The following is a 15,430-nucleotide window of genomic DNA, read 5'->3' on the forward strand; positions in this document are numbered from 1 at the left end:
GTGGTCCCATTGTATAAAGCTTTGATCAGATCACATCTGGATTTCTGTGCTCAGATCTGGTTATTGTGATTTGAAGAGGATGAAGTAACTCTGGAGAGGGTACAGAGACAGATAACAAAAACGAGATCAGGTCTGATTGGTTATAAGGATTGACTGAGGGCATGCTGATGGCAGAGAGTTTAGTGGATAGAATACAAAGTGTGTGTGTGTGTGTGTGTGTGTAGGAATACATTTAAGCTGTTGAAGGGTTATTATCTGATTAACACTGGAGAAATTAATCATGTGGTAGAAAAATGGGAAGGAACAAGAGGACATCTCTGGAAGTTACAAAAGGAAGTAGTGAGTAAAAAGGTAAGAAGCAAGTTTTTTGCATGGAGAGTGGTAAGAAGAGCATGAAATGCATTGTATGAGCGGTGAAAGTGCAAATAGTGGACGAGTTTAAGGAGTGGTACAATACTTTGTATTGATGAGCATTGACTTCGCATGGTATCTTGCGACTCCATGTCAAGAAAATAACCCTTAGCCTACAAAAGTATTGGATGTGCTATAGATTACCATAACTCGTGGGAGTGTCACCAGACCATGCTTTTTTTATTTTTATGATGGACATAAGCAAGGTAATCAATGGCCATAAAGTGTCATCTTGATTCCAGATTACAACACTAGATGTGAAAGTTTGGTCAATATTAATTATTATTATTATTCAGGCCTACATGGAGTCAATACTCATTGTGGAAGGTCCTTCCTAGGAAACAATCTATCATATCACCCCTTGAACTCATTGACTGTTCTTGCTCTCACCAGTCTATCAGGCAATACATTCCAAAGTTCCAACAACCTCCAAGCAAAGAAACCACTCCTCACCCTCTCGCTCACAGCTTCCTTTTGCAACTTCCAGGGATGGCCCCTTGTCATTGCTCCTTTCCTTGTTTCACCAAGAAAAAGAACTTCCCAGTATCAACCCTATAACTACCTCGCTACAGTTTAAAAGTCTCAATCATATCACCTCTCCTATCTACCAAACTGTGCAGTCCACATTCTCTCAGACGATTTTCACAACTAACACCGTACAGTCCTGAAACAATCTTTGTTATCCATTTCTGTACCCTTTCCACAGTTAATTTATCCCCTTCAAATCCTGGTAACCAAATTCGAAAACAATAGTCGAAGTGTGGTCTGATCAGGATCTTATACAATGGAATAATAATTCTTATCTCTGCAGATCAGCATCCTCAGTACTGCAGCAATCATCTGGGTTATCTTCACAACATGTTCCCTGAATTTCAGTGATCTATCAATCATCACTCCCCAGATCTCGTCTCCCCTACATCCTCCAGTACAGCTCCTCCAATCGAATATGCAGCCACCCATCGATGTATCCCAAACTTCTAGACTTTACATTTTGCTGCATTAAACTGGTACCCCCCATTCATTCACCTGTCTGTCTAGTTTATTCAAATCCTCTTGCAGGACTGCTGCATCTGTACTATTACTAATAACCCTTCCCAGCTTCACATCATCTGCAAACAACTGAATATCCCCCTGTAAACCATTGATATAAAGGTTAAACAATATAGGTACCAGTATTGAGCCCTGTGGGACCTCACTTGTAACCCTCTGCCTCCTTGATACCACCCCACCATACACAATTCTCTGATACCTATCAGGCAGCCAATCCTCAATCCAGTTGACTAACCTAACAACTAAATCCATGTGCTGCAACTTAAATATCAGCTTATCATGTGGCACCCTGTCAAATGCCTTTGCAAAATCCCCTCTCCCCCATAAAAAAATAGCAGTATATGCCTTTCCCTCATCAACTGCTCTTGTCACTTTATTATAAAAGGAAATCATATTACTAAAGCAAGAGCCCCTTAACAAATCCATGTTGACTCTCATAGATAACATTATCCTCATCTGCCCAGTGCTGTATATGGTCCCTCACTAATTTCTCCAAGATCTTTACAATTACTGATGAAACACAAACTGGCCTATAGTTACACATCCAGTTTGTCACTGCCCTTATGCAATGCCACTATCTTACCTTCCTTCCATTCCTTCGATACTTTCCTGTAGCCAGACTTTCAATAAAAAGCCAGATCAACTGAGATGTCAGTTCTTTAGCACATTCTCTCAAAACCCGTGGTGAAATACCATCTAGTCCCATAGCTTTACTGACATCCATGGTACTCAGTATTTGGAACACACTCTCCTCTTGCACCCTCTAAACTTTGAATCTGCCCTATCCCTCTAGAGCAGCGATTTTCAACCGGTGTGCCGTGAGGTCTTCACATGTACCGAGAGATTTGTAAAATAAATTAATTGAAAGAAATAATATCTTAATTTGTGCATTTATTCCCTTGAAGCTCCAAAAAGGATAAATAATTACTATTATTAATATCTACTGTATGTAAATCAATCAAAATTATGCCTATTTTTTTGCCAGATCATCAAAAAAAATTAAAAGAATATATTTTAGTGTGCTGCAGAATTTTAGTAATTATTCTAGGCATGCCATATTATGAAAAAGGTTGAAAATCACTGCTCTAGAGGATGAAATACTCCAATAAAGTGATTGTTGAACAACTGCACTATGTCTTTGCATCAGTCACTCTATTCCCATTTTTATCCCACAATGTCATTTTTCCACGATCATTTCTCTTCCCACTGGTCACATAGCTATAATATTCCCTAGGATCATCTTTGGATCTTAGTGCTAGTCTCTTTTCATATTCCAGTTTTGCCTTCCTTACCATATTAGTCACTCTCCTGGCCTGAGTCTTATATTCTTCATGTATCTGATCTCCACCCCTTCTCCTTATATCTCTTTCCCATAATCTCTTTTTCACCTGCAGCTCCTGTTTGATATTGTTTGTCATCCACTTTACACCAAATTGTGTCCCTCTTCTTCAATCATGGAATACAGCTTACTATTGCTGCCAACAAATATTCCTTCACAATTTCCTATAGACTAATGATATCCCGGCCTTCCAATTCTGCCCTCCATGGAACTGTCCCAAGTTGATATCCAAGACTATTATAATCACCTGCATTGTAATTCCACATATGTTTCCTTTTCTTTGATACTCATGCATGTCTATTCATCTTCCAAGTCAAAACCACATGGTCACTCTCCAACAATCTTCTGATGCTATGACCAAATCCAAAACTCTTGCATCTCTTGTTCCCACTATTACATGTTGCCTAACACATCTGTCCCTCGAGAATTCCAGAAATTCTATTCCCTTATTACTACATGCATTTTCTTCTTCCCAACATATACTGCTGTAGTTAAAGTCTCCCATAACAATCATTTTTCTTGCACTTCCCAAGCTCAACTGCCTAAACATCTCCTGCTGCCCATCGTCACACCATATGCTTTCAAAACCATTAGTGTCACTGCCTTCCAAAGCCTCCACTCTTTTAGGATATTATTATTATTATTATCATTATTCAGGCCTCCATGGAGTCAAAAGACTCATCGTGGGAGGTCCTTCCTAAGAAACACAAAGTCTATCATAACCACTCCTTAAACTCATTGACCGTTCTCGCTCTCACCACTCCATCAGGCAATGCATTCCATGGTTCAACCTCCATGCAAAGAAACCACTCCTCACCCTCTTGCTCACAGATTCCTTTCGTAACTTCCATGGATGGCCTCTTGTCATCACTCCTTCCCGCTGTTCAACCAAGCGAAAGAACTCCCCAGTGTCAACCCTGTAACCACCTCTCAACAGTTTAAAAGTCTCAATCATATCACCTCTCCTTCTTCTATCCACCAAACTCTGCAAGTCCACATTCCCTCAGCTGATCCTCATAACTATCATTGTACAGTCTTGAAACCATCTTTGTTATCTGCCTTTGTACCCTTTCCACAGTTAATTTATCCCCTTCAAATCCTGGGCACCAAATCTGAGAACAATAGTATAAGTGTGGTCTGATCAGGGTTTATACAACGGAATGATAACTGTTTTATCTCTGCAGGTCAGCGTCCTTCTCATTATTGCAGCAATCCTCTGTGTTACCTTCACCACCTTTGCAATATGTCCCCTAAATTTCAGGTTTCTATCAATCATCAACTCCAAATCCAGTCTCCCCTACTTCCTCCAGTATAACTCCTCCCATAGCGTATGCAGTGTCCCATCGATATTTCCCAAACCTCAATACCTTACATTTTGCTGCATTAAACTGACACCCCCATTCAATTGCCCATTATCTAGCTTATTCAAATCCTCTTGCAGGGCTGCTGCATCTGCACTATTACTAATAATCCTTCCCAGCTTCACATCATCCGCACTTATAAGCAGTACTCCACCACTGCATTTTCCCTTTTCTATCCTTCCAAAAAATGCTGTACCCTCTACTTCTATTCCTGTTATTATATCATCTTCTGTCAACCACATCTCAGAGATCCCAATAATCTTTGGACAGGCTGATGCTATCAGCACCACCAATTCATATCCTTTATTCTGGATACTTCTGGCATTAGTATAAAATATAAAATTGTCACTGTTTCTATACCTGTCATTTTCCTCCCCAGACTCCACCGAAATGAGCATTACCTGATGTTTTCCCCTTTCCCCAAGCACCCATTCCTACAAGAGGCCACCCCTGTTACTATCCACCCTGGGAATTCTAGTTTCTCTGCATTGACACACTGACTTATTCAGAAAACAGCAATCTCTCCAGATGCTTACGTCCTTCCTCATTCAAATGCAAGCAGTCTCTTATAGTTCCTTTCTGTCCTCAAATGCCTTCCAATCATCCATGTATTCCAATCCTCTCTTCTGACACATGCGCATCTACATCCTTCACTCTCTCTCCTCTAACACTTTTTCTCTCTTTCCCCTGCTCACCTGCCATCATTCTGTCCCTTGTTCCAGCAGTCCCTTGCATTCTTCTCCCTCCCTCTCTTCTATGGTTTCTATCATTCCCATAACACTCTCTCACTCCTACTCTGACTCACTTTGCATTCATCGTTTCCATTCGCCTAATCTTATCTTTCACACTTCTCAACTCATTCCCGAGACATTCTGCCTCCTCTTTCAGCTCATCTCTCTCTCTCTCTCTCTCTTTCTCTCAGCTAATGGCAAGAGAGAGTTAGCCACTCTTGCTCGCCATTCATCCTCCAAATTAATACCATCTCTGAAAACTTCACAATTATTCAAACTTTCTACAGACACAACAAGGTTGGTTATGGTAATCTAACTCACTAAGTTCTTCCCATTGCCTACATTTTACACACACACACATGTATAAACATATCTACCCTATATATATATATATATATATATATATATATATATATATATAAAATGATAAGCCTTTTTATGTCACATTTGTATGTCAAGTTTTTTTGAAACATTTTGAAACTCAGGGGCTACCCCTGAGTGTCGAGTTTTCAAAATTCTAGTCAGAATTCAAGGAGAACCAGCCTACCAGTCCGGATCTCGGGAGGGGGGGGGGCTTTCGAGTCTTCAAAATTCGAGTCAGAATTCAAGGAAAACCATCTAGCACACATTCCATTGGTTTGAAATGCTGCCCAGAGTCTGGATACGACACTATGCAAGATTCCAAACTAACAATATCAGTAATTCTTCAGCCTTCAAGCTTTCCAATAATTCTTCCCTGCATGAAATCATCTAGATAATCTTTGAGACATTACAAGACATCTAACTCTGCAACTTTATTCCTTCACACAAAAGAGCTTCCTTCAAACAATTTGCTTAGCACAGCCTTTTGCCTTTCATCCTGTTGAGTGCTACCACATGACCCCTTTTGCACACAATTTGAAAATTTGAATATGTACCCACTTTCTACTCTTTGTCAGTTATACAAATTGCCACAGGCTGATTTGTCTGAATTTGTGGTTGTAATCTTCAGAAACAGTATTTTCTTCAGAAATAGTCCTTAGGTTTTGACACCAGTGTATAAGAGGGATAGAGCAACATATAAAATCCTTAAAGCTAAAATTAAGCAAAGATACAATGCTCTTAATTTAACAAGATCAAATTTAATATAGTTAACATGGTTAAGAATATTTAATGTTAACTATAGTTAATATATCAATAATTAAGATTTTTTTAATAAAATTTTTAATAAAAATAGTAATGGATATTTAATCTTATTTTACAGTTTTCAATAAGATAAAGACGTTGACACTGTCAATAATTGGTATTTTTTAAAACTCATAATACTTTATGAACTGTACTAGAATTTAAATATATCAACTGCTTACAATATCTAGCACCTCTCCCTTTAGAACTCTTATCCAAGAATGAATTTTTCTTACCTCCCAACAATCATCAATTCCATTACAGAAGGCTTTTTATGAAGCTGTGGCCAAATATCCATTGTGAAAAGTGTACTGGCACTATTAAAGATGGAAGTGAGGTCACTAATTAAAGCTGACAGCATTACTGCCATCATTAATCCACGTAAACCTGAAAACATAAGACCAAGTCATAAGACATAAGTCTGCCTATCACATTCGTGCAGCAAAGGATACACATTTGATGACTAATTACAAAATATCTATTTACTTCAGGTTCACAATGGTTTTATGCAATAAAACCTTAGTGGAATGGACTAAAGACCAACTTTAGTCCATTCCATTTAGCATTTTCAATAATGATGAAGAGTACTTACTTATAATTAAAATAAAAAGCCAAAAGGCTAGTTTTCTGGCAATTGAATAGATATTAAATGGATAAGAATCCTATATTGTTATATAGCCAGTAAATGAAACTCAAAATCGATAACTACGATCTATGAGTTTCAATGCCGAAAAACTATCGGCGAAGGCAATTCGAAGTAAAGGTGGAGAAAGCTCCACCACTATTCTTGATATTCTCCCCTCATAATGTAATGACAGTATTACATCTCCTAGGAGCTGTGTTTTACATTATGAGAGAATATCAAGAATAGTGAGGGAGCTTGCTCCACCTTTACTTCGAATTGCCTTCGCCGATAGTTTTTCGGCATTGAAACTCATAGATCGTAGTTATCGATCTTGAGTTTCACTTACTGGCTATATAACAATATAGGATTCTTATCCATTTAATAAGTACTTACTTATCGTATAAACAATATAACTGAATAAATTATACCAATTAAATTATCAAATATTCAATTTAAGACCTAACAACTTATTGCAAACCATTTGACAATCACTAAATGACAATTTGAGACAAAAACTCATTGCAGAAAGCCTCATTACTAGGCTTGCTATCTTTGTCTGAATATCTCAAATCACTGAGCACTAGGCATTTCCTTTTTTTTTTCAACAAAGATTTTAGTAATCCAGTATCAATTCTCTAATTCTTTCTATATTCATTCCTCACTTCATTTCTGCATGCCTTTCACCACCACTTCCACTGTTTTCTAGTTCTTATATTTTCAAGAACTAGTTTCTTCTTATTTCCCACTTCCCTTGCACTCTCATAACTTTTATTTGGGGGGGGGGGGGGGGGCAAAGCTATTCAAAGCTTGTCTGGAAGCTTTTTGCAAATATCTATCTTTTGTATATGAACAGCCTTTGCAGTAAACAAGCAGTGCCTTTTACCAATTGCCTACCAAAATAGAAAAGCAGAATGGAAGTATTAATGGAGACTGTCTACATTCGTGGTGCAACTTAGTTACATATTCTGGTTTTGCCTCACATACAATTCTGTCATCAACTTGTGATATTACTTAACATACACTATACATTAATTAGAATAACTTAATATTTCTAATATCTCAGCAGAGTCAAGCTGTGCCATTAGGAAACAATGAACAAACTGATATGTGTGTGTGAGGACACTAAGTAAGTATGACTAAAGCAGAAAAACAAAGGCAAGTGTAAAGTCCTAAACAGGAACTTGACAGGCTGAGATGGGTGTTCTTGGCTGTTGGACTGAAATTCTAAAGATGAGTGCTTCTCAGATTTGAGGTAGTTTCATACAACCAAATTTGTTTAGGTTTTGGGTAGTTCAAGGCTGAGGAAGATTCTAGGAAAGCCTTTCACATTTAAATCATCTACTATGGAGTTAGGTGACTTTTCTTCCATTGAATCTTATGGCAGGCATACAAGGAATGGCCAGCAAACCCTGAGTAGTCATAGTGGTGGAACAAGATGTTCTGTGTTCAGCAATTCTTATGTTGGCTATCCTGCTTGTTTGGTCAAAAGGACAGCTTACAGCTTTCATGGTGCCTGGTAGATACTGACAGATCTAGAGACCGCAGTTAGTCTGAGAGAGTGGGTAAGGGATGCCAATTTTTTATATGGTCTGAAGTGGTTACAAGTATCTTTTGAGGATTTTTGTTAGTTATTCTGAAATGTCTTGGATAGATGGTAATCAATTTGATGCAGTCTGTTCTGGGGAGGTTGGGATTTTAATATTTTTTGGATTTGGTGAGGATTGTAGCCATTGGCAAAGAAGGTGTTGTGAATGTGTTAAAGTTCAGTGGTGAGGACATTATTGGAGCTGATCAATTTTGCTCTGTTTTTTTTTTTTTTTTTTATGTTGGCCCATACGAGAGGTTGGTTGATCAACCTCAAGTACATTAGTACCGTATGTGGGTAGTGGATTGGGAAAGGAAAAACTTGTTTACATTTGATTTAAAATTTAAAAGCCTACATATTGTATTCCTTGGGAAATACATCGGGGGAAGACTGTTCCACAGTACCGCAGTAGCAGGGATGAAGGAGGCAGAAAAGAAACTTGTTCTGCGAGTTTCAAGGTATACTGTGAAAGGATTATTACTATTACTATTATTACGGGCAACACCAGGGAGTCATTAGACTCATCGAGGGAGGCCCCAAATCATATTCATCACAACTATTTGACATTCATACAGTATCTATCATACCTCGCCTTAAACTCATTCACTGTCACAGCATCCACCACAGACTCAGGGAACGCATTCCACTCATTCACTACTCTAAAAGTAAAGAACCCAGCTCTAACACCTTTACTAACCACACTTTTGCCCAGTTTCCATGGATGTCCCCTAGTCCTCCCACAACCAGCCCTGTTCTCAAAAATATCTTCTGAATTAATTTTATAGAAACCCTTCAGTAATTTAAATGTCTCAATCATATCTCCCCTCCTCCGCCTATCAACCAATTTTTGCAACCCACAAATCCTCATCCTGTTCTCATACGGTTCATTCCACAGACCTGCTATCATCTTGGTCACTCGCCTCTGGATCCTCTCCACCTCCTCCCCATCAAGAAGAAACCTAGGTGACCAAATCTGAGCACAGTAGTCTAGATGGGGTCTTATCAATAGATAGAGAGGAACAATAACCTGCTTGTCTCTGCTTGTCAACGTATTCTTCAGCAACCAAGTGATTTGATGAGCTGTTTTGGTCACTTTTGCAATGTGTCCCCTAAATTTCAATTCCTTATCTACCAACACTCCTAAATCTCGTGCCTCATCAATTTCCTGGAGCAGGGTTCCACCAATGCAGTAAACTGCCGCCAATCTTTTCACCCCAAAATGCATAACCTTACATTTTGCCACATTAAACTGACATCCATTCTCCTTAGCCCAGACCTCCAATCTATCCAAATCATCCTGCAAAATTTTGACGTCATCTGCATTCACTATTGCCCTACCCAACTTCGCATCATCCACAAACAAATGAACTGTTCCTCTCAGATCATTTCCTATATCATTTATGAACAAATTAAACAGCAGTGGTCCAAGAACAGATCCTTGTGGCACACCACTAGTCACAGGCCGTCTTGTGGACTCTACTCCCGAGTAAACCACTCTCTGATATCTCTCCGTCAACCACCCTCCTATCCATCTCACCAACCCTATGTCCATTCCCATATCCTGCAATTTACTGATTAGAATTCCATGTGGAATCCTGTCAAAGGCCTTGGCAAGGTCCAGTAGAATCACCGTATACCCATTACCCTTATCCAGTTCAGCCGTCACTGTGTTATAATACGTGAGCAAGTTACTGAGGCATGACCTACCCTTCACAAAACCATGCTGTCCCCGATACAGTATCCCATTTTCTTCTATCCAATCTTGTATTTTCCTCTTGACTATTTTCTCTAAGACCTTGACAATGATTCCTGATATGCTAATCGGTCGGTAATTTACAACAGCAGTCTTGGAACCACCTTTATGCAGTGGAACTATTTTCCTCTCTTTCCACCCGCTCGGGACTAACCCAGACCCGAGACTCAAATTAAACAAAATGGTCAAGGGTACTGACAATTCTTTAGCTGCTTCTCGTACAACACGAGCTGGTATACCATCCAATCCCACAGATGTATTGACAGTGAGGTTATGCAATAGACTACTCACCTCCACTTCATTAACCACAATTCCCGTATAATCTACTGGTTTATTCGTTTCTGCAATGTCACCACCTGGATGATATACTTTTGCAAAGTGCTCACTCAGTAACTCAACTATCTCAACTGATTCAGTTACCTCCCTACCATCGGCATTCTTTAAAATCAATCTGCCATGTACATTTTTCCTTTTACTTGCTACATATCTAAAAAACTGTTTAGGATTCTCTTTAGCCTGCATGGCCAATGTTCTTTCGTAATCCTTTTTTGCTTTTCTTACCACACTCGTCACCCTTCTGGCCTGCGCTTTATACCGTTCATGTGCCTGCCGGTCACCCTTCTCCTTAAATTCCCTCCATAGTTGTTTCTTTTTTTGCAACTCAAGCTTAATGGTGTTATTCATCCATTTAACCCCTACTTGATTTATTATTCGGACTCTAGGTATACAGTCAGCCATTGTTTCATGTTTAGTTAAGTTACCTTTTTAGTTAAGCACTTCTTAACTACCTCCCATGCACTATCAACTTCTAGTCCTTGCAGTTGTACATGCCATGGCACTGAACCAATCAAACTCCTAAGCTTGTCATACTTTCCCGCCCGATAATTCCACATGTACCCTGTCTTAATTGAAAATTCTACACCTTTAGCCACCTCCCAAGTTAAGACCCTATGATCACTCTCACCGATTGGTGGCAATGTGGTCATATTTGTTACAGCCAAATCCTCAGATGTAATTACTAGGTCAAGCACTCTCTGACCCCTAGTATTTTCCATTACATGCTGTCGCAGATAGTTATCCCTTAATAACCGCATAAAATCCAGTTCCTTCCTCCCGTGTGTCCTCTCCTCACTCCAATCAATGCGACCATAGTTGAAATCTCCCATAATAATCACCCTCCTTCCACCCATTTCTTCTATTTGCTTGTGCATACCGTCACCACCATCTTTTCCATCACCTGGTCTATAGCAGCACCCAATTGTATATTTAGTTCTGCTAGCCACAATCTCACACTAAATGGCCTCAAATGTGCTCTTTTCTCTATCCTGCAATTCTACTTCTATTCTCCTTGGCTGTAGCTCATCAGCTATCATCAACAATACTCCTCCCCCCATTTTATTCTCTCTGTCATTCCTGAACACACTATACCCATCACATTCAATCCCACTAGTTATATCATCTACAGTCAGCCATGTTTCACTAATACCTATAACCTGTGGTCTGGAAGTGCCAACCATGGCCAAAAACTCTTCCTTCTTGTTCCTAATACTCCTAGCATTAGTGTACATGAATTTAAGACCCCCATTAGCCCCAACCCTACCTTGATGCCTTATATTAACTATCCCACTCAGATTTGTTGTCCTTATTTGCTCTGGCATATTATATTCATTCTTAAATTCAACTGCCTCCATAAGGACTGTATCTCTACCCCCCCCCCTAACAAATCTAGTTTCCCTGAATTTGCACATCCACTACATTCAGCAACACTTTCTCAAGTCTTCTTACACCGTAACCATTCAAATGCAAGCCATCCATCTTATATAGATCCTTTCGCCCATCAAACTCACTCCACACATCCACAAATTCCACACCACTCGTCATACATAACCCACGCATAAAGTCATTTGCAATTATAGCCCTCCTTTTAAACATTTCACTGTCATACCGTGGCAAAAGACTAATCATTCTAACTCTCTCACTCTTTTCTTTTGCTACCTCAAACAATTCATTCAGGTCTTCTATCATTTCCATTTTATCTCCTTTCAAGTCATTCGTACCTGCCACAACAATCATTTCTTTCACCCTTTCCTTTTGCTCTCTAATAGACGCAGTTACGTCCTTTATGGTCGCACCAGGTTGGTACGATTTTGTCAAAACATGTGAAAGGATGTTTGGCAAACATCCGAAACTGTGAAAGGATGTTTGGCAAAACATCCTTTCACAGCTATACATGTTCTAATGGGCTTAAGCACTGAGTGAGGGAATTACTGATGCTATTTAAGATGAACATTTGCCAAAGAAATATTTAAAGAATACACAAATTGCAGAGACCAAATGTCTGTGTGAAAGTGAGGGGAGTGAGTTGGTAAGAGATAGGTTATTTATCAATCCAGTTGCTCTCCTCTGTATTGAGTCAAGCATTTTAAGGGAACTTTTAGGATCCCCACTCCAAATGTGAGAGCAGTATTCGATAGCTGGGTGGATTTGTAATTTGTATAATGTTAACAGCTATTTAAAGGTGAAGTAACATCTTGAGCAAAAGAGAAATTCTAGTTTTTTGGAAGCTGAGGCTGCAATGGTTGCGATGTGTTTATGCCAGGAGAGGCCTGATTTCAGGGTAATTCCACGAAAAGAAATCTCATCTTGTCTGGAAATTTGAGTGTTATCAAAAATAATACTGTGAAAATGGTTCTTTTTTGTGAGAATGTATCTGCCTGTGCATGTGTGCACAAGTGTGGGTTTTCTGAGAATGCCAAATGATCCATCAGGTTGGCATGTAATAAAGGTGTCTGAGGAAGGGATGACTTTTCTTTTTCCAAGGTGAACTAGATCCTAGGGTGCTGGTTATTAACACATTACTTAAGGAGTAATATTATGAATAACCAATGTATAAATCTTACTACCAGAATTATCTTAAGGTTTACAACACTTTCCTCTTATGAATGTATGTGGAACAAGTCGGCATGCAAAAATATTAAAAAAATCATGAAAATCTGGTTTGATTTCTTCATAATTTCAGCAATATGACCAATAAACATTAAGTCCCTGTTCACCATTATCACCATTCGTATATGTCATGTTCCCTACCTCTTAAGTTTCCCCACAAACTATATACTTTGCAACCAATCCTTGCCTAGCAAATTCCAAAATCTTACATTTTGAAATAGTGAACAGGAACCACTCATACAGTCTATTCACATCCTCCTGTAAAGTTACAGCATTTGTTCCACTCTTCATAGTTTGTATCTTTGAATCATCTGCAAACTAATATCTGACAGCCAATTCAGTCAAATATCCAGTTTGACCTATCTAGTTTATTATTTGCTTGAGCCCCATGAAGTCACCAGACAGTGTGAGAAGTCAATACTAAGTCAATCTTACCACTACTTGAACTAATCCACCATTTGCACTTTCACCACCCTCTCATTTTCACCACCATGCTCCTACTATTATCCATGCAAAAACTTCTTACCCATTTACTCACTCCTTCCTTTTGCAACTTCCAAGGGTGGCCCTTGTCCTTGTTACTTCTCCTATCTCCGGTGTTGATCTGATAACCTTGCAACAGCTTAAATGTCCCAATCCCCCCCCCCCATACTGTCTTCTATCCATCAAACTGTGCAGTGTGCAGGTCCTCAGTTTATCCTCACAATCAGCATTGTACATTCCTGATATTTATATTATCTGCTTCAGTACCCTCTCCAAAGTTACATTAACATTTTCAATTCCAATGACCAGATATGAGCATAGAAATTCAGATGTGGTTTGATCAACGCTTTATACAATGGGACCGCCACACTTCTCTCTTGGTCAATGTTCTGCTCAATATTGCAGCAATTGTCTGAATATGTCTTCAAAACCTTTGCAATATGTCCTCTCTTGTTCCTCTAAACTTTCAAATTTCTATCTACAATCACCCTAAGAACTCTTGCTTTCTCCACTTCTTTCAGCATAACTCCACCAAGTAAGTATGAAGCATGTAATAACCCTACTTATGCAGGGTTATTAGTTAGTGTTGATGCTTGGGTCTTCGAGAGGATGTGAATAAGATGGAATATTGGGCCAATGAATGGGGATTTCAGTTTGATGCAACTAAATTTAAGGTTTTGAAATTTGGGATCCACAGATGAGATGTTTCATACTTAGAGTTATGCTGGAAAAAGTAGAGGATGAAGGGTTCTTTGGGTGATTGTAGATAGAAATTTGAAAGTTTAGAAGACAAACTGTAAAGGTTTACATCATCTGCAAACAACTGAATATCTCCTTGTAGTCCTGTGACAATATCATTGACATAAAGATTGAAGAGTAATGGTCCAAGTAGTGAACCCTATGGATTTAATTCCTACTCCCTGACAGTACTCCCTCATATACAACACTGTTAATATCAGAAACTCAGTTATCAATCTAATCCACTCTACCATCGACAGGGTGTAGCATAGAGGCAGCTGCATCATGGCGCTGCTTAATAAGGGTGCTTGTTCAGCCATATTGCAGTAGGCATATTACAGGAACAAAATATTTTACATCTGATGTAGATGCAATAGATTTGAAGAATTACTCAACAATATTACAAGAGAAAAATGGTCCTCACCAAATTTTATCATATATAACCAAAATCTTGTAGATATATATCCCAATGTAACCACCACCCTAAGGATAGTGTTAACAATTCCTGTTAGCATAGCAAGTGTGGAAAAATTTTTTTCCAAGCTTAAATTGATTAAAAATTATTTGCGAACAGCAATGACCTAAGAAAGATTGGTTGGTCTAGCAACTATATCAATAGAGGCAGACATAGCTTATAATTTAAATTTAGAAGAGCTTAAAAACAGTTTTATTGTGCGATATCCCCATAGAGCAAACATTTAATTAATATTATTATGTAATTGTTTTGCATTAATGTTTCTCTTGTAATAAAAACAAAATAGCAATTAGAGATTTTCTTATATTTTTGTCTTATAATCCACCAGGGGCGATATTTAATTGTTTGCCTCAGGGTGTGATCTAATCTGGCAACAGCCCTGAATCCACTAACCTGATATCTAAATCCATATGTTACAACTTAAAGAACAGTGTGTGCCTTTTCAAAAGACAGTGTATGCTTTATCATCATCCAATGCTCTTGTTACTTTATTGTAAAAAGTAATCAAATTACTAAAACAAGAGCATCCCTTAACAAACCCTGCATAAATAATATTGCCCTTATCTGTCCAATTATGTAAATTGTTATTCATTTTTCCAAAATCTTAACTATAGGAGAAACACAAACAAGCCTATAATTTGATATCTCCTACTAAAATCTTTATACAATGACACTTAGTGTCCTTCCACACTCTAGGAATCTGCTGCATTTCAAGACTTTCATTAAACAGCCAAGTTAATGGCATGATCAGTTCCACAGCCACATTCTC

General features: G+C 38.6%; 1 protein-coding gene across 1 annotated transcript in view; it reads right to left on the bottom strand.

Annotated features, from left to right (window-relative positions):
• Positions 1 to 15,430, bottom strand: part of LOC150093847 (sodium/myo-inositol cotransporter-like) — a 252,092-nt gene that overhangs the window by 75,026 nt on the left and 161,636 nt on the right. Inside the window, exon 11 of the mRNA XM_090412588.1 lies at positions 6,293 to 6,443. Within this exon, the coding sequence (XP_090268714.1) occupies positions 6,293 to 6,443 (151 nt within the window). The remainder of the gene's footprint in view (positions 1 to 6,292; positions 6,444 to 15,430) is intronic.

Source organism: Typopeltis vanoorti, chromosome 23 (assembly GCF_054136105.1).
Source record: "Typopeltis vanoorti isolate ZY-2024b chromosome 23, IOZ_Tvanoo_1.0, whole genome shotgun sequence".
Classification (NCBI taxonomy): domain Eukaryota; kingdom Metazoa; phylum Arthropoda; class Arachnida; order Uropygi; family Thelyphonidae; genus Typopeltis; species Typopeltis vanoorti.